This window comes from Vidua macroura, chromosome 13 (genome assembly GCF_024509145.1).
Source record: "Vidua macroura isolate BioBank_ID:100142 chromosome 13, ASM2450914v1, whole genome shotgun sequence".
Classification (NCBI taxonomy): Eukaryota; Metazoa; Chordata; class Aves; order Passeriformes; family Viduidae; genus Vidua; species Vidua macroura.
The window spans coordinates 358,757-380,348 of record NC_071583.1 but is presented as its reverse complement, the minus strand read 5'-3'; the positions used below and the strand labels follow the sequence as shown (position 1 = coordinate 380,348).

General features: G+C 45.2%; 1 protein-coding gene across 7 annotated transcripts in view; it reads right to left on the bottom strand.

Moving 5' to 3' along the window:
* The window catches only part of TMCC1 (transmembrane and coiled-coil domain family 1), a 71,154-nt gene that overhangs the window by 5,643 nt on the left and 43,919 nt on the right, over positions 1–21,592 (bottom strand). For 6 of the 7 annotated variants that reach the window (XM_053988951.1, XM_053988955.1, XM_053988952.1 and 3 more), the window contains 2 exons: positions 7,273–8,207; positions 843–978 (listed from right to left, as the gene is read on the bottom strand). In XM_053988951.1, coding sequence (XP_053844926.1) covers positions 843–978; positions 7,273–8,207 — 1,071 coding nt within the window. Of the gene's footprint in view, positions 1–842; positions 979–7,272; positions 8,208–9,039; positions 9,092–21,592 lie in introns of those variants that run through there. The other variant, XM_053988953.1, reaches the window with a different exon arrangement.

Below are 21,592 nucleotides of genomic sequence, written 5' to 3'. Positions count from 1 at the left end.
AGCTGCCCCAAACAGCAGTGACCAAGAAGAACTGCTCCTGTTGACAACAGGAGTTGCAGCTGGTATGTGAACAGCATAGCCTGCGTGGTCTTCAGAGGAAATCACCTGGCTGAAGTACCTCAGCAGGAAAAAGGGAGAACTCTTAACCTACAACTCTCTGCTCACACTGCAAATATCTCCCATCAGCAATCAGAACTGAGATATCTGTTAAAAATACCACAGCAAGTACTTATAATAGTCAAGAGACTTGTTTCTGAATAGGCCTTTCTCTGTAAGGGTCAGCAGCCGCTTTGCTTTATAGAAGGGCTTTCAACTTCAAGACCTCTGCTTCATAGCCTTTTTTACATACTAAAAGAAACTTTTCTTTTAGAAACACCTCCTTATTTCTTCAAAGTCAACAGAAAGAATTATTTCCTGACTCAATGCAGTGCACACACAAAGCCATTTTTCCTTAGATGTATGTGACCACTGCTGTAAAATCAGTGACACAACCACACCCCAGGGGCCGTGTACTGGGAACACTACTGTAAAAGTGTTTGGGTCACAGCCCATTGAGTGTCTAATATAAAAGCCTGCACAAGAGTGGCTCTGGCTCCTGCTCTGCTCCAGCTGAGCAGCAGGTCCACTCTGTGTGGGACACAGCCCTGCTTTATGGAGGAAGTTACCTGGAAAGATACCCACAGGTCAGAGATGGAATAAGGACCTTTTGGAATGCAGCAGTTTAGCAATAAAACTACAAGGATTAAAATAAAATATTGAAGCGCAGGCGTGCTTCAAAAGTGAATGAGTTCCTGAAAGAGCAGGCAGAGGGCAGGACTTGGGTTCCTGCTTCTGTCACCCACCTGGATGTCCCGGGCTCGCTCATAAGACTGATAGGCAATCTTTTCCTCCATGCTGGCCAGCTCCTGTTTTAAATTGAGGATCTCGTTCTGGTGGAGCTCAGTCAGGTCATTTAACTGCTCTTCAAGTCTTTCACATCTAGAAATGACAACACATGGTACAATGGCTTTAATGAGAAGAGGATGGCAAAATGACACCAGTGACAAGCAAGCAATGAACACCATGGCCTGTGTACTGAAACCAGCAGGGCTGCCTCAGTCAGCACACAGCAGACTCTAGCACTAATGCCCTCTTGCTGGGAATTAGTTCTTTCTACCAGGTAAACTCTGTGATATTGTTCCTGCCCTGCAGAAAACACACCATTACATGGTAACTGTTGAGTGATGCAAGAAACTGAGGACAGAATGAGAACAGAACGAGGTATTCACCAAACTTCTGTGCAAACCAAGCAGTTCCTTTCTAATACCATAAACTCCTAAGCATTTTCATCTACACTTGGAACAGTAATGGGCATAAAAATTACACGGAAATGACATGTGACTGATGCCTCAGAGAACATGCTGTTACTGTCTGATCTCTGCATGAGGTCACATGGATCTTTGTTTTTCCTTTATCTCCCATGAATGATGCAACTTAACAAGCAAATACCATCATATTATTTGTAAGAAGGACACATGAATCACTAACCTGCAGGCTTATTTTTCAGTTTGCTCCTGGTGAATGGACCAGGAGCAGTCCTGAGGAAGAGGGTTGCTTAAACAAACTGAGTGATAACAATTCTGAGAGATAAAGTTTTGCTTCTCCCTAAGAGAGTTATAAATTAACTGAAATGGTAGCTCTGATGGTAACAAAGGTATGGGCACAGCTGTGGTGGCCATTGGGCTTTTTCCACTGTCTACTCATTTTAGCAGATGGAAAAAGCTTACCACACAGTCCTTATCATATGCATCTTGACACTAATAACCAAGACAACATTTCTAAGGAATTAACCACAAAAAAAAAAAAAAAAGCGAAACACAAGATGAATAAGCAATATTTATCTAGAATGAAGAATTTAATTGCAAGTTCTGAAACTAAGAAACAAATCCTGCTTCTCTTTTTTTTTTTTCAATATTTTTTTGGTGTTTTATAATCTGCAATCAAAAGCTAGCCTTTAAAAACAGTCTTGGTTTTGTTTTTAACAGACAAGTATGAAAATAATTTTCATTTATGTTCCCAATGCAATATTACTTTAAACTAAGGAGGAGTCAGACAGCATGACAATTTGCAGCAGTAAAATGCATGTGGTCAACCAGGAGTGAAACCAAGACAACTGCCAGCTGACATGGCTGAGCCCAGAAAGGTGCCAGAAGAGCTGTGCAACTGTGCCAGGACACACCAGAGAACTGGTTTCCCAGGACTGACAAGGGAATGGCCATGTGAAGAGCGGCTAATGAAGAAGGACCCAGATAATTAATATTGCCCTTTGTTCCCACACAACTTAAAACTGACAACAACTTGACAACAACCAAAAAATCACAACTAAACCCACTCCAAGCCCCAAAGGCAGCATCAATTACTTGAAATATATTCAGTTTGTTACTATATTACAAAATTCACCAGTGTGTTTAATACACAAGAAGAAACTTAAACATTTCTGAAAATAGCATGATTGTGTTTTTTAACCTCCTCTCATATAAACACCTTTTATAAAGCAGCTGTTGCCAAGCAGCTTAAATCCTGTTCTCTAACAGGAAACAATTGTATTTTAATAGCTTCAAAACTACTTCAATCTACAGGAAACATAAGGAAACCCTGCTAATCTGTATAGTTAAGAGTTTAAACAGAACATGATTAGCAGAAGAGCTGGCTCCAATCTTCCTGCCCTGAAGACTGCAGAACAACCAGCTCGTTCCCAATCCACACTTCACTCCCTGCTCAACCCCAGAACTGCTGCAGTTTGTATCCAAGAATCACCTGCACTTCCAGAACTCACTATGTCAGGCAAGTGCTAGAACTGGATTATTTAAAAAAACACATCCCTGCTCCCACTAACCCACCCTGACTTATTTTTTAAATGACACATCCTCCATCCAGCTTCTTTTCACTTCTTGTCCCACTATCTACAATTTAGAAAATTATTTTTTTCCAGCTACTTTCTATTGGTGTTCAAATTTAAAAAGCAAGGAGGGGTTTATGTGACTTACAGGGCATAGAACCAGGGTTTCCCTATTGAAAGCTGGTTTGCATTTAAGTGGGAGTATTACACAAATAAAAGGGATAGGCTACCTGTCAAGAGGGTTAAGATGAAATACATGCCTCTAATTCATGAGTGCCAGGGTCTATTGAACAAACTAAACTTGTCTGTGAATATTGCAGTGCCCTGAATAATCAAATCCCACTTCACTTCATGTATGGAAAACATCTCTTTGGAGTTCAAGAACTATTTTGTTACTATTTAAAATGTGAAATTTCTCCTTAAAAGAACAAGCTCCATCCCAGAAATGTCTCTGTGCAGCAGATCAATGCTGCCAGAGATCATCAGAGCTGTTCCTCCGGACACAGTAAATAGCTGGGGTGCTTGGCTCAACTGTGGGATATGGGAACACTTCATTTCAAATACTCGTGTTTTATTTCCACATGTTTTCTGAGGCTCACTGCGTGGGAATCGGGAAAGTAGTCTGAAAAAGGCTGAGAAACACAATTATGACCATCTCATTTTTCTAAAAAGCTTTAAGGCATTTTAAAGTAATAGCTGCAAAATGCACAGCTAACACAGCATATGGAAGGGAGGGATGTGATAAAAAAAGACATTTGATCTGCACTCAGTGCTATGGTAAGAAACTCTGATCAAACTAATGCTACAAAGACATCTGCAGTAGACTGTGAATGAAGTTTAGTACCTGTGTCTCTCAAGATGGATATTTTTCTCTTTATAGCTATGTCATACATATATATACATATATATACATATTCATATACGTATTCATGTATATTTGTCACTAAATACGTCTTTACGCTACTGAACACACTGCTTCCAATAGTGGAGTAAACAGCTAAAACCACAAGTTATTTGTAGTATGCTCCAAGTCTTCTACCTAGAAGGATACACAAAGGACAGAGCTTGCTCCCAACAGGGAGCATGAGCTGCTCATGACACCCACACATATCCCTGTACTTCCAGCTCCGAGCCTCCCTGGAAGGAGGACAGACAGCTTTGCAGGGAGGTTTTGGTGCTGCCCTGGCTGGGTAAGCACCAACACGCTGCCTCCACTGCCCAGCCACACTCCAGAATAGCCTTGCCAACCCTCCCAGACCTCAGAGCTTTAGCTCCTTTGATCTATTTTAAAACACATCATGAGGACAGACTGAAGTGTGACAATTAGACTACATTAAAACCCAGACAAATGGAAGCACCAGTGACTAGCCTTTTGGCTGAAGGATTTTTTCTGACAGGAGCATGGGAGACCTAAATGCCCTTTCCAAGGCTGTCAGGCTTGGGAAGAAACCCAAAACCTTAGACTGGCCACACTCCAAATATGTGAGCTTATAGTTTTGCCATGTACAAACAGGTTCCTGAAGGGACAAGCAAGATGAAAATACTCAGCAGGAACTTTATTTCAGTCTCAATAGCACAGAAAGTCCCTGCTTGTACCAGTAAACAATTGCCACCTTCCAATAATGAGATTAGCAAGAAGCCATTTCAGCGCCTGCTCCTAGTGCAAAGAAAACAATGATGGCCAAGTACCGTCAGGCTCTTCCTTCCTCAGTGGCTCAGCCCCAGGAGAGCAGAGCAGTGCTCCAGAGCCAGCATGTGCTGTGCAGCACAGCCCACCCTGGCCTTGCCATGGTGCTGCCAGGCCTGCACCAGGGCGGGACAACTGGAGCAACTGGACAGGTGAGTCCCTGCCTCAGAGACTAGGGTTAGCAAACCGGCAGCCAAATGGAGTGATAGACAAGATCTGGAAGCAGGGAGAGGGGAGGGAGGAGATGAAGGAGGTCAAGGAAAACCTGTGAGGCAAGCCATGGCTGATAAACAGAAACTGCACAAACACAAGTGGGAAAAAAGATCAGAACCTGCAAAACAGTAGACAATTTAAGAAAGAGGAAATGGATTAAGACCAGGTGAGAAAATGTCATGGCATGTTCTTTGTTCCAGCTTCCAGGTCCAATGCAAACACTCAGTGTCACCTGACAAGAAAAAGACTTCTCCAAAAAATTTTTTTAAGCTTCAACTCAGCTCTGTGTTTGTTTTTGAAAGCTTCCCATAAACAGAGCAGAGTTAGGAGACATTTACAAATTTTAAAGCCAATTATGATTAATCTGAATCCCCAGCCTGCCAGCATTAAACCAAATTCCTTTCCCTTCTTTTAGCTTTTTTCTGAAGAGAGCTGAGGAGTAAGAGGGGTTCCAGTTGGAGGAACAGGCGCCACCCCTCCCTGCCAAGGCAGCAGCACCTTCTGCCCTTGGACATATCATGTCACCTTCCACTTGTAAGGTGATGTCAGCTTTTATCATTGTGACGGTTCAAAATACAGAAGCTATAAAAACAAGAATCTACATTTGTACAGTCCTGTAGTCATCTAACCGTGATTAACCCATAAGCTCTTGCTGTTCATGCAGTTACCCACACAGACAAGAGCACTGAGTGTGGTTTAACTGGTCCTCTTTAAAGGTCACACCTTTAATTAATTTGCATCAACATTCCAAATGACAGGTCTAAATTACTATCTTAAGCTTTTGTAAGCCAAATGCAGATTCTCCCTGCTTTTCATTCCAGGCTGCCTTGGTTAGTGCTTGGGGTCTGGGCTGACCTCAGGGGAGTGCTGTGCAAAGGTTAATGGCACATGACAGATATGACCTCACGATGCGCTAGTATGGGACCTACGTGAACCTTGCTCAGAGGTGTTGGGCAGTAACCAGCCCACGTAGCTGACAGCACACATCAGTCCCCAAGGTCTGCTATTGTACTTTCAGGCCGCTCCTTCAGCTGTGCCATGCTTGCATTTAGCATTCCACCATGAATGGCTGCTGCTGTATGTGTGAAACAACAACCTACAGATCAACAGACAACAGCACCTCTCTGCTGAGGAACGGAAGATCCAGCTTCACATCGCTTTAAGATGACTTGATGACACTGAGGCACTAGGAACCAAAGCTGCTGTGCTGGTTGCTGGTTTCAGTCAAACTGCTGATTGCTGCATAGCAGGATTAGAAAGTAGTGTTGGTCTGGCTTTGTTTGCCCAAGCTCTGCAAAGCACACTGAAAGCCTGCTGTCTCTACCAGATCCCAGCAGGCTAGTCTTTTCCAGAGTTTTTCCAATGTTTTCGCATAAGCATGTCTAAAGAGCTGTAGGGCAACTCCATGTTATGCTGCGCAAACCAGTGCAGCAAGTGGCACAGGGCACTTCAGCAAGCCTGTGCACAGCCCCAGCAGCTCTGCTGTGCCTTTGTGTTTCACATCCTGGCAAAGTCATGAATTGGGCTTTGCATTCGTTATTTAAAGTTTAAGAATCCTGTCCAGGATGCCTGCAGAAGGGCAGCTAGTAACTCTTCCCTTCAGAGCCTGGAGTCAAGCCCTTGCTCCCAGCATGCATGTGGGGGGATGTCAGGCATTCGGAAGGACAGCACAGGGCAGTCTGCAGAGAGCCTCTCCCACCCAGCAAAGACAGGAAAGTATTCCCTCAGCACCTCTCCATGGGCAGCTTTCCTCAGCAGGGAGGTGGGGGCAGCCAGTCAGGCTGCCTTACTGAAGGCCACTGTCACCTCTTCCCTGTGACTTCATCAGGGATCAGCAGCTCCACCTTCCCATTCCTTCCAGTGAGGGGAAGACTGATGGAAACATGGGTCACTTTTAATCTCCACAAGAGCATTGTCAGTATCTGACATTTAATTCTACTTCATTTCCCTGAGAGCTGCCACAGTGGACTGAACAGAGAAGGGAAAGGCTATCTTAGTTTTGGCACATGGCCAAGACCATGTCTTTTTAGAGAACCTGAAGAAAGCTGGAATGGTTCTTTCTCTGGTAGATATGGATCTGAGTGTTGGAGAAGGCAGGGTCAAGTCATGTCCACATTAGTTCCCTGTCATTTACTTTGATCCAAACATTTTCAGTATTTTTTGCAGGGCAAAGCACTGTCTGATAACAGTAATTGCATCAATGTACTCCTGGGTTTGGGACACCTTATTAGACCTCTTCAGCTTCACTTTTTATCTTGAGACACTTTGAAATAACCTTTTTTCTTACAATCACTTTTTGTACAGATAGGGAGGTGAGCAGCAAGATAGCAGTATTTATAAAAGGCAGAACTGGGAGGGAAAAGTCCTGAGAAGACCTCAGAACTATCCACTTGAATCAAGCTGCTGGGAACAGCCTGCTGAGCACTACCATCCCCAGCTCTGGTGCTTTGCAATCACAGCACTGGATTGTCAAACGAAGTACCACAGCACATACCTGTACCGCTCCTCCTGCAGGGTCTGCATTATCAACGTGTAATCCCTCTGGTAGCGAACCTTAAGGTCCTCAAATGATTCTTCCAGTCTTGCCTGTGTCTCTCGAATTTCTTGAATCTCATGCAGTATTGCATCAAACCCTGAGCTCTGCATATCCAGAGTGTTTGTTTTGGAGCTGGAAGCTCCCACAGGGCCCCCTGTTGTACTGTTGGCTCCCACCGAGCCTGATGTGGCACTGGAGCAATCCTCTTCACTGCCATATTTTGGGCTTGACTGAAAGTTCTGAATAACACCTAGAGCCTTGCCACCTGTCCCATCTTCCTGGCCTTCTTCTAAGGAGTCTTTCAGATTAGCAATATTGTCTGCACTCCCAAACTTGTTCCTTATGAGGGAGGCAATCTCCCGGGGTTTGGAAACCACAGCTCCTGCTGCTGAATGTGTGGCCTGGGAGAAACTGGAAAGTCCACCTTTTACACTGTCTACCACTCCCTCACTGAAGCCAGTGACTTTTGCTCCAACATCTTTCAAACCCTGATGCATATCCCTGAAGACATCCTTTGGCTGCCGAGGGATCCCATTCTGTTCAATCTCTCGCAGCTTTCGATGGTAATGTTCCAGTTTCTTCTGCAGCTGCAAGATGGTCTGGGCTGACTTTTGATTTTTTTTCTCAAACACTTGCTTAATGCGGGCACTCTGCTGCTTGTCTGCATTGTTGGCCAATTTCAGGTACTCTGCCACGTTGTCATCACGGGCTGTTTGCTCAATTTTGATCTGCTCTGTCAGCTTCAGTATCTTCTGCTGCAGGTGTGTGATGGCCACTTTTGTCCGCTGCGGATCTGGGGTCCCATCAACAGAGTCTGCATTGATGCTGCCATCAGTGCTGGAGGCCACGGCACTGGAGGTCTGCGCCAAGCTGCTGACTTCCAATCGCTCAATCTAAGCACAGAGAGACAGAGACACGTGAGTGCTAATCAGCAGCTTCACCAACAGAAAAGCTTTCCTTCTTTATGCCAAGCAATTTGGCAAATGGATATAATTCTGAAAAAAGGTATCTTTTTTCAGCTGGCCAGGGGACAGTATCAATCAGGAGAGCTTCACATATTTTACAGAGATCAGCAAAAGTTTAAAAAAAGCAAAACCTCTCATACTTGACTCCTCTTAATCACCTCAAACAATTCAAAACTCAAGCACATATGTGCAACAGGGCACCCCAGTTTGGCAGACCAAGCACTCCAAAATATCAGTACTAGGGCAGGGGCTCAACTAGCTAGAGTGTGAAGAGACCAAGAAAGTAATTGAGAGCAGAAGCCACACGGTTTAACTCCACAGTACAGCACACTCGAGTCATTCCTAGTGCTTCACCTGTCTGAAGAGCAGCAACAGTGAAACCTACAACCAATCTACTACGGTCAGTGCTTTTAACAGAAATTGGAGCCTGAGAGGCACCTGAATGCACGCCTTGCCGCGGCAAACCTTGCGAGCAGGTGTCTCCGAGCGGGAGGAAAATAGTGAGTTTCAAGGGACAAATCCCACGTATGAAGAAAAAGGAAAAAAAAAAAAAAAGTTACATGCTGTTTCAGCGCAATCCAACCCGCCAAGTACCCGCCGCGAACCCGCGAAGAACCGGGCAGGCAGGTGCGGCCGCACCGGCGGCTCCTGACCCGGGCATTCCCCCCCGGAGCCGACCATGCTCCGACCCCGGCCAGCCCCGGCTCGCGGCCACGGTGGGTCCTCCGGCGGAGGAACGCCCGCGGGGCCCCCGCCGTACCTTGTCCCGGCGGGGCAGCAGCGCCCGCTCCCCGTGCATGGCTCCCGCCGGCCGCCCGCCGCCCGTGCATGGCTGCGCGCCCCCGCGGCCCGGCCCGGCCCGGCCCGGCCCGGCCCCGCCCGCCCCCTCGCGGCAGGGAGGCCTCGCCGGGCCGGGCCGCCCGGAGCCGCGGCCGCGCAGGGAATCTCCGTTAAAGACTTTTAAACCGAACGCGTCGTTTGGATGCCGCGGCCCCCGTCCCGCCGCCGAGCTGATGAGCAGCCGCCACTGCTGCCCGCACGCTCCGCTCCCGCGGCTCGGCGGGGAGCGGCCGGCAGCTCCCCGGCTCGTCCCAGCTGCCAGCTGACCCACCGCTACTGCCCAGTCACAGAACCATGCCCGTGCTTGTGAATATGCGCTTTACAAAACAAAAATGCTGTTACAGTTAACTGTACCCTCTCTCGTGATTAATCATTCCATATTTAATGCAAAAAACCCCGCAGGCTGCAACACTGGCCGGCGCCGGGGGTTAGCCAGGCTCCTTCCCATAACCTTGAGGTTCTCTGTTGTCCCATCAAGAGGAAAACCAGACACCTGGGAAAGCAATTGATTCATTTTCTAGAGGAGTTTAGCTGCTGGAAACCACAGAATATAATTTCTCAGCCTGTTGTGACTCCTGAAAATCAGCTGCTTTATTAAGAGGGTTTAGTTTTAGAAACAAAATGGAGCTCTGAGTAGATCAATGGAAAATTGGTGCTAAGAATTAATATTAATTAATTAATTAGCGGGACCAACACTATGCATGATATCAGTACTGCACAGTGAACATGCTGTATCTGAGATGTAGGGATGTGCATTTGGAAGTAATACACATTTGTAAAGATACTTCTTCTTGGAATTTGTAATTTCATTGAGATTTTTCCAGGGCTGTCAGTGATCAGATTTCTCCCTATGGCCTAGACAATCACAAAGACCCTGCCTGTGCAGGGCATGCCTGGCCTGGGAGTATCACCCAGCACCCATGGCACAGCTGGCCTGTGCCTCACCCACAGAGCAGCTCTGCCAACCAGCCGCCACCCCAGGAGCAGCACAGAGCATCTGTGCAGCACACCGAGACAATCATATTTCTGTTAACTGCCTATGAGCCAAGGGCTTCTCAATCCATTCTTAACAATCCCTACCGCCTCCAGAGCAAGGACATTTTAGTATGTAATGGCAAATAAAGAAAACCAGAAAGACCCACAGTTTTGAAGCAAAACTTCCACAATTTAATTTATTTTTTATTTTTCTTTTCATAATTGATTTTTTTGTGGGCAGTGGTAAGGGTGAGTGAGCATGGGACTGACCTGGTGTCTCAGAACCAAACAACTGCTCATCACCAGTTCTTCTGCAGCCCAGAGGCTCTGAGCTGAGATCTGCACAGATCAATGCCATAGGACTACTGGGGCTTTAACGCTACTTTGCAGTAAAGAGTTTCTATCAGCTTAATTTACTCCACGTTTGGTTAAATTAGTGTGTGTCTGTATGTGTGTGTGTGGATAACTACCATAAATTAGTACACTAATAGTACACTCTTCCTCTCACGACACAAGTTTTGTGAGAGAAAAATTTGGTCGTAACTTTCTCTTCCCCCCCTTTTAAAGTCAGTAGTCTTCAGCAAATCTGCCCAGGTTATCACCCTACACCTGTGGTAGAAAATGAACTAGAACAGCAGTAATAGAATAAACCAAGTTGGGATAATTGCTTTATAATTACCAGCTGTGTGGATATTATTCTGAAATAACAAAAAGGGTTCTTTCCAATTCAAAAGGAAAAGGCTGAACAAGTGCAGTTCTAGAACAGAACTGAGATAATTTAAGTACTTTGTCCATATCCACAAGGTTTTGTAAAGGGAAGACCTAGCACAAACTGGTCCCTGAGAAATGCCGATGACATGTTATTGAATTTGAGATGATGGTCCATCTGTCCTGAAAAGACGCTGGTAAATTAAATACTATAATGAGCAATGCTTGTATAAGAATAGGGGTTACAATTCAATAGTCAATCTCTCTTGCAATACAATTTTCCATTATATTTGACAGCCCAGTTAAGGGGAGCTGTGTGCCCTCCCACCAGGAAGTACACTGAGAACTGCTTTGGCATTATGCCACAAACCAGATGAAATCATGTGAGGGCCTTATGCTTTCTCAAGATCTTACCAAATCTCAACTGTTAATGCTCTCAGGCTTTTCCTCCTGTACAAGCTTTCCAATGTCTCTATTCTGCAGCACACAGTCCAAAAAGCACCTCATGATTCTGCCTTTTGGTGCTGCTGAAGATTAAATACAGCAGTTCCTTTAAAGGTATTTCACCCTCCTAAAACTCCCCCAGTAAAAGCATATACCAGTCATTCACCAAGAATGACTTTTAAACACTCAGGGCAGCTGGCCTAAGCAAACAGCAGCTTTCAGAGCAAGCCTGCTGCAAGGGGGCAACTCCTGCTTCCTCCTTCCTCCCCTTGTGAAGCCTGGAGCTTCAAAAGCGTGAAAATTGTTGTGCTACTTAAAATAAACACATACAGGACAAAGTGAGACAGGGGAGCTCAGAGTGAGACTGCACAGCCCTGGAAAGAAGCTAACAGCACCAGAGATGCCTGGGTTAATCACCTTCCCAGTGACTGCCACACCTGACTGGTAGCTAAAACTAACCATGAAAACATTCAGAACTTGTTTTGCTTCCTTTTCCCACTGTGCTGAAGGCAATAGTCATACAGGCAGAAAATCTATGAGACTCATAGAAAGTCATAGGTTTTAGACTTCCTGTTTGGAAACACCATTCAACAGCATCATTAGCACGTGGCAGGTGCAGGGATGGGCATAGGGACTTGGCCAACCCCTCCACACTAGGTGGACAGATGGCTTCCAGCCTCAGGCAGGCACAGTAGCAGAGACTCAAAATCTCAGATGACACTAACATGGGAGTTGGTTTGTTAGTAAGTAAAATCTCTGATCACCACCTTACAGGAAATAAAAATCACAGGGGAGAAAAAATCCCACTATTCTTTATGCCCGACCACATCTGCAGAGTAAAAGCACCCCCAGGCCCCATTTTGTTGGATCTGCATTAAAAAGCCTAAGTGCACATTTGAATAAACACACAGAGAATCCCTAGCAGGTACAATGAACAGATACTTAAATATCACAAATTACTATGAGGTACCCTTAACATATTAGATTAAGCGCCATCAACAGTCACAAGTCACCTCCCTGCATGCCACCTGCAGCACATGACTCCTGAAACACACGGGTTAACGTGGCACCAGCCCCACTGTCTCATGAGCAGTCAGTGCCCTGCTCGTCTGGATCCAACACAGTCATTGTATATGGCACAACTTACCACAGGAAACAAAGGAAACAAAAAAGTGTCACAAACTGCCTCACCCACTTGGGTGATGCAATAAGCTCTTTATGACCTACACCTGATTGAGAATTAAGAGTCTGTTTTTCTAATGCTTTGCTTTTTAAAGGTCGTTATTGAATCACAGATCAATTGGGGTTGGAAGGGACCTCTGACATTCATCTGGTCCAACCTCCTGCTCAGGCAGGGCCACCAAGAGCCAGTAGTTGCCCAGGACCATGTCCAGAAAGCTTTTGAGTATCTCCCAGATACTACTTCCACATCCTGCATTTGTGGATTTGTCTGTAACAGAAAGTTGGATCTGTCTGTCTGCTGCAACATAGCCACACATCTGATACCACCAACTCTATGGGTCACTATTTATTTCTAGTTGTATATGATTGCAAATCCTGTGCAACAGCATATGTAAGGGAGAATATTTCTGTTCATTCATTTCTCAGGTAAATATAGACAGAAGATCTAAATACTGCTGCATTGAACCATCCCTAGAGACAACTGCTCACTCATATGTGGATTCATTTATGAATCCACCTTCTACCTTCCCTCAGCAAGTGCTCAGGGTGCATACTTGCTCCCACTCTACAAAACATCTGCCCTGGATTTACTGTCAAGAAAAAGGAAAAGCAAAAAACATGTCTAGTATGATTCCTTGTGACACACTGCAGTTATCCTGAAAAACTGTATTGACCGATTGAATCTTCAGAAGCTGCAGCAGCTTTGCTTTTTAACAGGCTCCAGCTACTGACCCACAGAAACCTATGGTCATCCTTCACAGCAACTGTTCTGAGGTGTCTCTAGCATGCTCCTAAATCCAAATCCAAATTAAACCTGGCTAAGGAAAGCACACAAACAGATGGACAGCTCAAGGAAGTCTTGCTGTGTGTTTTTCAAGAACAGCTCATTGTTTAGATTATAAAATGGGGGTTTCTGAAAGTTATACAGCCTTTGCCTATGGGCAATTAACACTCAAAATGATGGGAAGATCACCATGGTTATGGGTAAAAAAAAAAAAAAAAAACCAGTGAGAAAACAAAAAAGGAAAAATTACTCTGAAAAATATTCAAGAAAAAATTCCAGTACAATGCCTTTGTCTGCCTCAGACAACAGCTTGAGCAGGGAACCAACACTGTGACACCAAGAGGAAATGGCTTTACACCTTACTCAGAGTAGTTAAACAGCCATGAGTGATGACTGCTGCAACAGGAATGCGCTAATGGTACATCTGCCAACACAGAGCCCCACAGGCCTGCTCTGCAGAGAGGGGAGAGGGCAGGTCCCTGCCCCGGACAGAAGGGCTGTGGGCAACCACAAAGGGGAAACATTTCACACATGCTGCATGCAACTGGGCATTCCCTTTCTTTAGGGGCATCCAAGCCAAGCAGCTCCCTGCCTAATCCTGGACTGGCACAGCCTGAGGACAGACAGGACAGCAGCTTCCTCTAGAGCCAAGCTGCGAGCTCACCGGGAACCAAGTGATGAGGTGCTTGGGGATGATCTTACCACTTTCCCAAATGTGGTCCACCATCAGGCCCAAGACAGCAGAAACACCACTGGAGGGAAAGGTGACCTGGGACTGCTTCACTTGGCACTGGTGCCAAGAGCAGCATCCCTCAAGCAATGGCCCGAGGCACACAAACAAACCCTCAGCTTGGGATTTGGTAAAGCCAGCTGCAGGGCTCCTTGCCCATGGCCTTGTACCTAATTCAGTATGAAATGGAGATGTGACTTCATGCGCCACATCAAGTGCCAAAAATAGTTTAGTTGTAAAGCAGCCAGCTGTCTTTTCCTCAGAGCTGTCAGCAGCAGAAATTCTTCCCAAAGCAGACCAGTATTCGGCTGCAGCACTCCCTGGTGTTGGGAGCAATGAAGAAAGATGCTGCTGCCACACAGCATCACACTCGCTGTACCAGAGGCAGCTTCTGTCACAACCAACACTCCACGTTCCACAGGGGAGCTCCAGCAAAGCCTTGTCAGTGAAGGCAATTGCTGGTCACAGATGCGTCCCCCACAGCACCTTGCTGTCAGGGCAGGGGAGTTCAGTGGGCTCCACATGCTCCCCCTGCTTGACCCCACCTGCCCAGAGCCCTCTGCCTCTCGGGAAGCAAATGTTTCACTTACTAACTGGTTAAGAGGTAGCTGAAGCTACAAAGCTGACCTCCACTTTTCCCAGCTGTGCTTCAGGCACATGCATCCCTGATGCCTATCAGCCCAGTGTGGTGGGCTGAGGCAAGGAACACTGCACAAGCTGCTCCCTCAAGCAGGACTGGAACATGTGGGACCAGGAACCAGCTTGGCCCACAAGTACTTATTGACATCCCAGAGACAGAAGGGATTGACATAATGCAGTGTAACATCTCCCTTAAAAGGATGCCTACAGCCCCTTTAATTCCTTTTAAACAGCATTGCTGCCAAAGATATCACCTTTTTGACCTCAAATTTCTGAAATCTTGAGAAAAAGATATTTTTGAGCACAAAAAATTAAGGCTTGATGGCCCAATTCAGTAATGGTTTCCTAAAGCTAGACTAGTCAAGCAGAAAATCATCGGTGTTGGCTGAATAAACAAGGCAACATTGAGGGTGAGGGAAGTCCTAGGGAACGGATATAACAATCTGGTTGGAAAAATAAGAAAGAACTGAATTATACACAAGAGCCCATAGGAGGTGATAAGGGATGACACAGCAAAAGATACAGCCAAAATAACAACCATGGATGTTTATTTTAGCAGTTCCCGATTTCTAGTGGGGAGTGCCAATCAGGCTAGAAGTTACAACAATAAGGATAGGAAATGAGGTAAAGCTGAGCAAAAGTTAAGTATAGGAACCAGCAAAAGAGGGCGGATTAAGAAACCAGTTTATACAAGCTTTTATAAGGAAGTGACTATGTAAAATGGATGTGTGGTTTTTTTGTTTGGTTCTGATATTTCTTTTATCTCATCCTATTTTCCCTAGTGCTTGAGTCATATCTCATTACCTGAGAGACAAAATTTTTGTTAATGCTTCCCAGAGAGTAAAGCAGTTTTGGTTTATTATGCTTCCAGCTGCTATCTGATGAATAGAGATTATCATTGCATGTTATATATTAATTTGTAAAGAACACAGTTTAATTTTATGGTTGCAAGTTAACTTTCACTTGCAAAGCATTGGAGCAAACTGGGTCTGAAGTCTGGAAGGACAAATGCCTCTGCGTGATCCTTCTGCACAGAACAGCCCTGTGCAAGAGCAAAGATTCTCCCTTTTTCGGGGAATGTGTCTCTGCTGAGGTTTAACATACACATCCCCTCCAAGTGTTTAATCTGAAGAGCTCCAGCGACTGTACTTCTGCACTTCCTTCATTTCTTTACTTGTAACTGTAGTAATTTCTGCAGGTACAACACATAGTGTGACCATAACCAAAACTCCTCCCTGAAGTTTATCCAATCAACAGTTCAAACAATATTAAGCATTTCAAAACAACAAGATTCATGCTTCCTGTGAATATACTGCTTTGCCATTCCCATAGAGCATTTCTTGACATATTTCCTTATTTAAAGCCTTTGTACTACAATATACACATAGTGCCAGATAAGATCACACTTGTCACAGATATGCAGTACAGCTGTTTCAGACTCCTGCTTCATTCAAAAGCAGCTTGTTTACTCCAGGTGCTGCAGGTGCTCCTGCATTAGCACCAACTAAGTCTCTAAGATCATTCCAAGTGGCAAACACAGCTCATAAAGGACAAGACACTGTGAGCAAGGGCAGTCCCTTCAGCCCATGAACGTGCCCTCCTCATGGCCGCGTGGCATGGATGCCTTCAGAAACCTGGAAGAGAACAGCAAGCAATGAGACAGACACCAGAGAGGAAGATGCATGCAAGGGATGACAAGCACCTGTCAGGGTCAGGCAACAGGGCACTTGTCCAGAAATCCACAGGGAACACTGAATTAGGTAAATACTGAAATCACAATGCTGCTTTCAGTATTCCTGCAAAAGCTAAGAATCCTCATTGAGAACTCCATTTAGAGATAGCCCTCAGTGCAGCATCTCCTCAAGACATGGTAGAAAGCTGTTCAGGCTACCCTGACCTGGCCTAGAGAGCACAGAACATGGTATCCTGTGCTCACTACTCCTCCCTTCAGCTCTCAAGAGGTGATGCAGTAGGCTGAAGTTAGGTGTGACAAGTTGCAAAGCACGCAGATCTATCAACCTGGGATTTGGAACATCTGTAACCCCCTGGGCTTTCCTGCTGCCCTGTACCACCGCAATCTGTACCTCTGCAACTCAGCAACAGGCATTTTTCCTAAGAGCCACCTGTGCGTCACTTTTATTATGAAGATAATAAATGCAGTGAGACAAAGTACACATACAGAAGGTATTATTTTCCTTTGTGAAAATCTGAGTTAATTAAATAAATGCATTAGACATATGTGTTTCAAACACAACAGGAATACTATTCAACCTTTCAACCGTGTCTCTGCGAACTGTAACAGACCCCAAGTAAACCATCAGCTATGGCAAAAAACCAGTTTGGATCCCAGATTTCTTTTTTCCTCAAACACTGGACCACAGAGCATGGGAGAGCTAACTGCAACAATTCAAAGAGAAATAGCTTCTATTCTGTGTTGCAGATCAGAGCATCAAAGACCTTACTGTCTCTCTTTGGTATTTAATAAATGGGGGAGGAGGGGAAGATACAGTTTATTGTTAATGCAGACTGAAAAAGGACAATGCTGAGCCACGCAGCTCAATGAAACAGAAGAAAAATACTTAATCATTTCTGAAGGTCACTGGGTCTATGGGAGGCAGCACACTTACTCTTTTTTTACCTGGAGAAGAATATGGTTCTGTAGTTTGTTTACTACTTCCTGAAAATACATTTTGCACAGCTAAAAACAGCAAAACAAGAGGTAACATTAAAAAAGCTACCAATGCAAATACTTCTCTCTGACACTGGGCTGCATCTGCATCTCCCATCTCTTTCATCACTCACTGTTATCATACAAACCAAACCCCAAAACATCAAAACCAGAAAATCCCAAAAAGCAGCACCACATTTGATCTTGTTTATGGATTGCAACACTCACTCAGACAGGAGCCTTTTTGCACTTCCCAGCTTCAAAAGCAAAGAAAAGCTATATTAAAGAAAACAACCACTGAAATTCAACAGCAGTGCCCAGAGGAAAAATGGAGTGCTTCCAAGGCTGATGCACAAAATGAGGTCAAGTTCTACTGGAGACTTAAATAAAACAGCCAAACATGACAGCGACAACTGTTCCCCCACAACCTCCTCACCTTTGTGGGCTCGCAGAAGTCCCTTTCACAGCACACGCAGGTACAGCAGCACCACATAAACATCACCGTGCTGCCATGGGCAGCCCCGGCGCTGGGCACTGCCTGGGCAGTGCCGCGGCCATCGGCTGGACCGAGCGCCGGCTGTGCCGCCCCAGCGCCGCTGCCGGACGAGCATGGCTGAGTGCCGGGCCAGGCTGAGCCCCGCTCCTCGGCGGGGAGCTCTGCTCCAGGCTGGGAGCAGGACCAGGACAAGGGATTTAAAGCTACAGGGCTTCCCAGGCGCTGTGCAATGCCTGACACTATTTTTAAAACTATACCTCTGAGCCGGAAAAACAGTTCAGGATAACAGACAATCAAATCAGGAGCAGATCAATAGAGCCTAAGTGACACAGTTCCTCAGCAACACAGCGTAACAGACCTGGGAGCAAAGGCCAAGCAGAATTGACACTAGAGATTCAAAAATGCACAGCAGGATATAAATCCACCTATAAACTATAAGCTCTAATTATGGCAGTGCTGAAATGCTATTTAATATTCACTAAACAATATTAGCGTGATCTCCTGGAAGGCTGAAGCTCTAATTTTGTCACAGAAGGACTCCAGTACACAACAGAGCCAGCACAGCACTGTTACTACAGCCGACTCTGGGGCATAAAGAAACCTCAGCACATCTTATCCCCTACGCTCAACTTCTTTGTTAAAGAAAATGTGTTTTACTATCATATTTTGAAGAGGTAAAGCAACAGATTTAGAGGGAAAATAGCTGAAAATCCATTGTCTCAAATTGTATTGGTACGTCAGGTGGCATTTCTGAAAAAGCATTATGATGAAATGGCAAGGGCATTGTACAGGCCATTTAGAACAAACAGGAACTGAGAACGGAAACACTCCATAGGGCAGGAGAGGTAGCATCTGATTCATGAAGGAAACAAGCCATGTTGGGGTGGAGATGTTAAATGATACGGCCCTAAAAGCATTTCTGTGGTAATTTCTGTGATGTCAGAGAACAGGACATGAAGGACAATGGATGAGGGACAAGGCAAGAGGAAGGTGGATCTCAGAAGAGTCTGTGGTGCAATTCTGCAACGGGGTCACCTGCAGCCCCCATCCCCCATGGCAGTCCAGGTGTACCTGGACCCTGCAGTGGGGATCTGAGGGAGCAGGTACCAGCACTGCTGCCAGCACCGCCGCTCCCACCCGGCTCTGCCGTGCTCTGCCACGGCACCAGCTGCTTCCGAGCCGCACCTGTCAGCCTTCCTGGGAAGAGCCCAGGCAGCAGCACTGCCGTAACCAAGGCCGAGATGTGCAAAGAACGACAATGAAAATGAAACTACCGCAACTGGCCTTAATATCATGGATTCCAAACTGCAACATTCTGACATGGAAATGACTGCAAACCCCAGAAACTACAGGAAATCTAATTCAACTGACATTTGCATTACTATTTCTCTGTGGCTATTTTCAGGGTTAAATGGTAAAAGGATCTCTAAAAATGTATCAACTTATGGGAGTATTAGATATTGATATTCTCTGACTATTGAGTGCACTAACAAACACACTCAAGCTGTAAAAAAGGCTCTTAAACAGAAACATTGGTATTAGTCACTGACCTGTACCAAAGAAGGATCCCAGCCCACATCTGCCCCATCTCTGTGATCATCCACTCGTCCAGGGCATGCAGCAGGGTCTCATCACAAATGCCCTGACCGCACTGCACAACACGGTGGAGAGCGCCTGACTCCATCCGTTGTGCCGCAGAGTGACAGAGAGCAACAACCAGCCAAGAGGCATCCACTCTGTTGCAAGAGTCTAGTGAGAATCCTCGATTAAAAAGCCACTGTCCAGGCTAAACGCAGAAACTGAATAATTTCTATTCTTGCACAAGTTCAGAGCGCACACTGGATTTGGAATCAAAATCTAACACAACAGCAAGAAATTTAGGGAAAAAAGAAGTCTCTTTTTCAAGGAGCTGTTTCAAATTCATATGGCAGATTTTCCTCTCAGAAAGCAGTATTTATACTGAGAAACCTCCAGATGCCCAAGATATTTTTTCTGTTAACAACAGCAGATCTGATTTAATAGGGCTGAGAGGGAAGGACGGTGAAATTGCTTGTGAAGAAAAAATGCCATTAGACTTATTTAGGAAGCAGCTGATGTTGGGTACAACCCAGTCTGATTCACATGAATTTTACTACTATTCAGATAGATCATTTCACCATATAAAGCAATAAACACATCCATGAAAATATGCTAATTAGTCTACTTAATATAATCAGAGAGCCTTCAAAAGTTTTATTGCTACAGAGTAATAAAACCAAACCCAGCCTACCAGGCTGAATTTCACCACCAGTAAGAGGACTCTGTCTCACTCATCCAAAAGGAACCCTTGCTTGCTTCAGTGAGTTTGTATGGCAACAGAGCACTGGTGTCCCATGCTGTACAAAGGAGACATCTATACCCACAAAGAAATATAAACATACAAAGAGCATCAATAGCTACCCTTCCATGAAAACAAAACTCAAACAGCTCTGGTAGGTCTGTGCAGGTCTCACTGCTGCAGGAACTCCTGCAGCATTGCCACCCTCACCTCCCTTCTGTGGCAGCCTGACATAGCAGGAGACAGTGGCCACTGCAGCTGGAGCCAAATGATGGCATCAAGCCTCAGCTACATGGGGAAAGACAGACATTCCAAGTGCCTCAGCCAAGAACTAAGTCTCCTAACTTGAGCCAGCACTGAGAAGGGCAGGGAAGGGATGGGGCGCTAAGCACCCTTCCCTGCTACAAGTGTTTTCAGTATGGGGATGCAGCCAGGGGCAGTTTGTAGCTTGCTTACATTCTAGAGTATTTATTTCCTGAAGTTACTCAGATGACTAATTGCAAGGGTGGGAGCAAATGAGCTTTGATGGAGCTTAAAAACTTAGGGAGATTAGATGCTCATATGACCCCCGTAACAAGATGAGAACTCTTTGCAGGACCCCTTAAAACCAAAAGGTTTTGGAAAAAAATACAGCAGGGGCTAAATCTATTTACAAGGAAAAATCTGAATGCTGCCAAATATTAAGTAGTGCAAAACATAAAGTGAGAGAGTGATAAACTAGCAGAAAATTCAAGTTGCAAGTTGCCTTTATTGACTAGAACGTTGTAGAGCCAGGAAGACTTAATATCCCAATGGCACTCCTGGATCAATAACCTCAGCAATATGAGGCCTCTTGCATAAGGCTTCCTGCTTAATTCTGTGGTGATTAGTAAGTTCCTGCACAGTTGCAAGACCTCAATCACAGATCCCTGGTCTTGATCCATACTATTCCCCAAACTGAAACCCACCAGACTGTTCCCATGCTTACTGCCCAGGACAAGAGCTGAAGCCACCTGAACTTTCTGCTGGCATATACAAATTATGAACCTTTGTGTGATTATAAATGCTGCAATAGCCTAATGATATGAGGTACCATTTGGGCTAGAAGCACTTTAAGCTAATACATTATTTAACATTTATCTTCTAATTTAAGATCCTAGACTTCAAAGTCACTGCACAGAGCTGGAGTTCCCCTCCTCTGTACACACCCATTGGAATAAAGCCAGTTTTGACTATATTTGTCTTTTGCAGATTTCCCTCAGAGGATGTGCTGCACAGGACTTGCTTTCTTTTTACTAGTCACAGATTCTTGCCCCAGTTTTAATCACCAGAAGAAAAATAACCTTCCCTTTCTCCACACCCATTTCCAGAAGTACTCCAAATGTTTCTATTAGTACTTGGGGGTGGGGTGGGGAAATGAGAGAGAGAAAGGTTAATTCATAAATCCTGCATCCCATAGCACTGGTGTGAAGTGCAGCCGTACTGATGGGACTTTTCATAACCAGTTCAGCACAAAACCACCACCAGGAGTCTGAAGGAAAGACCATGGCA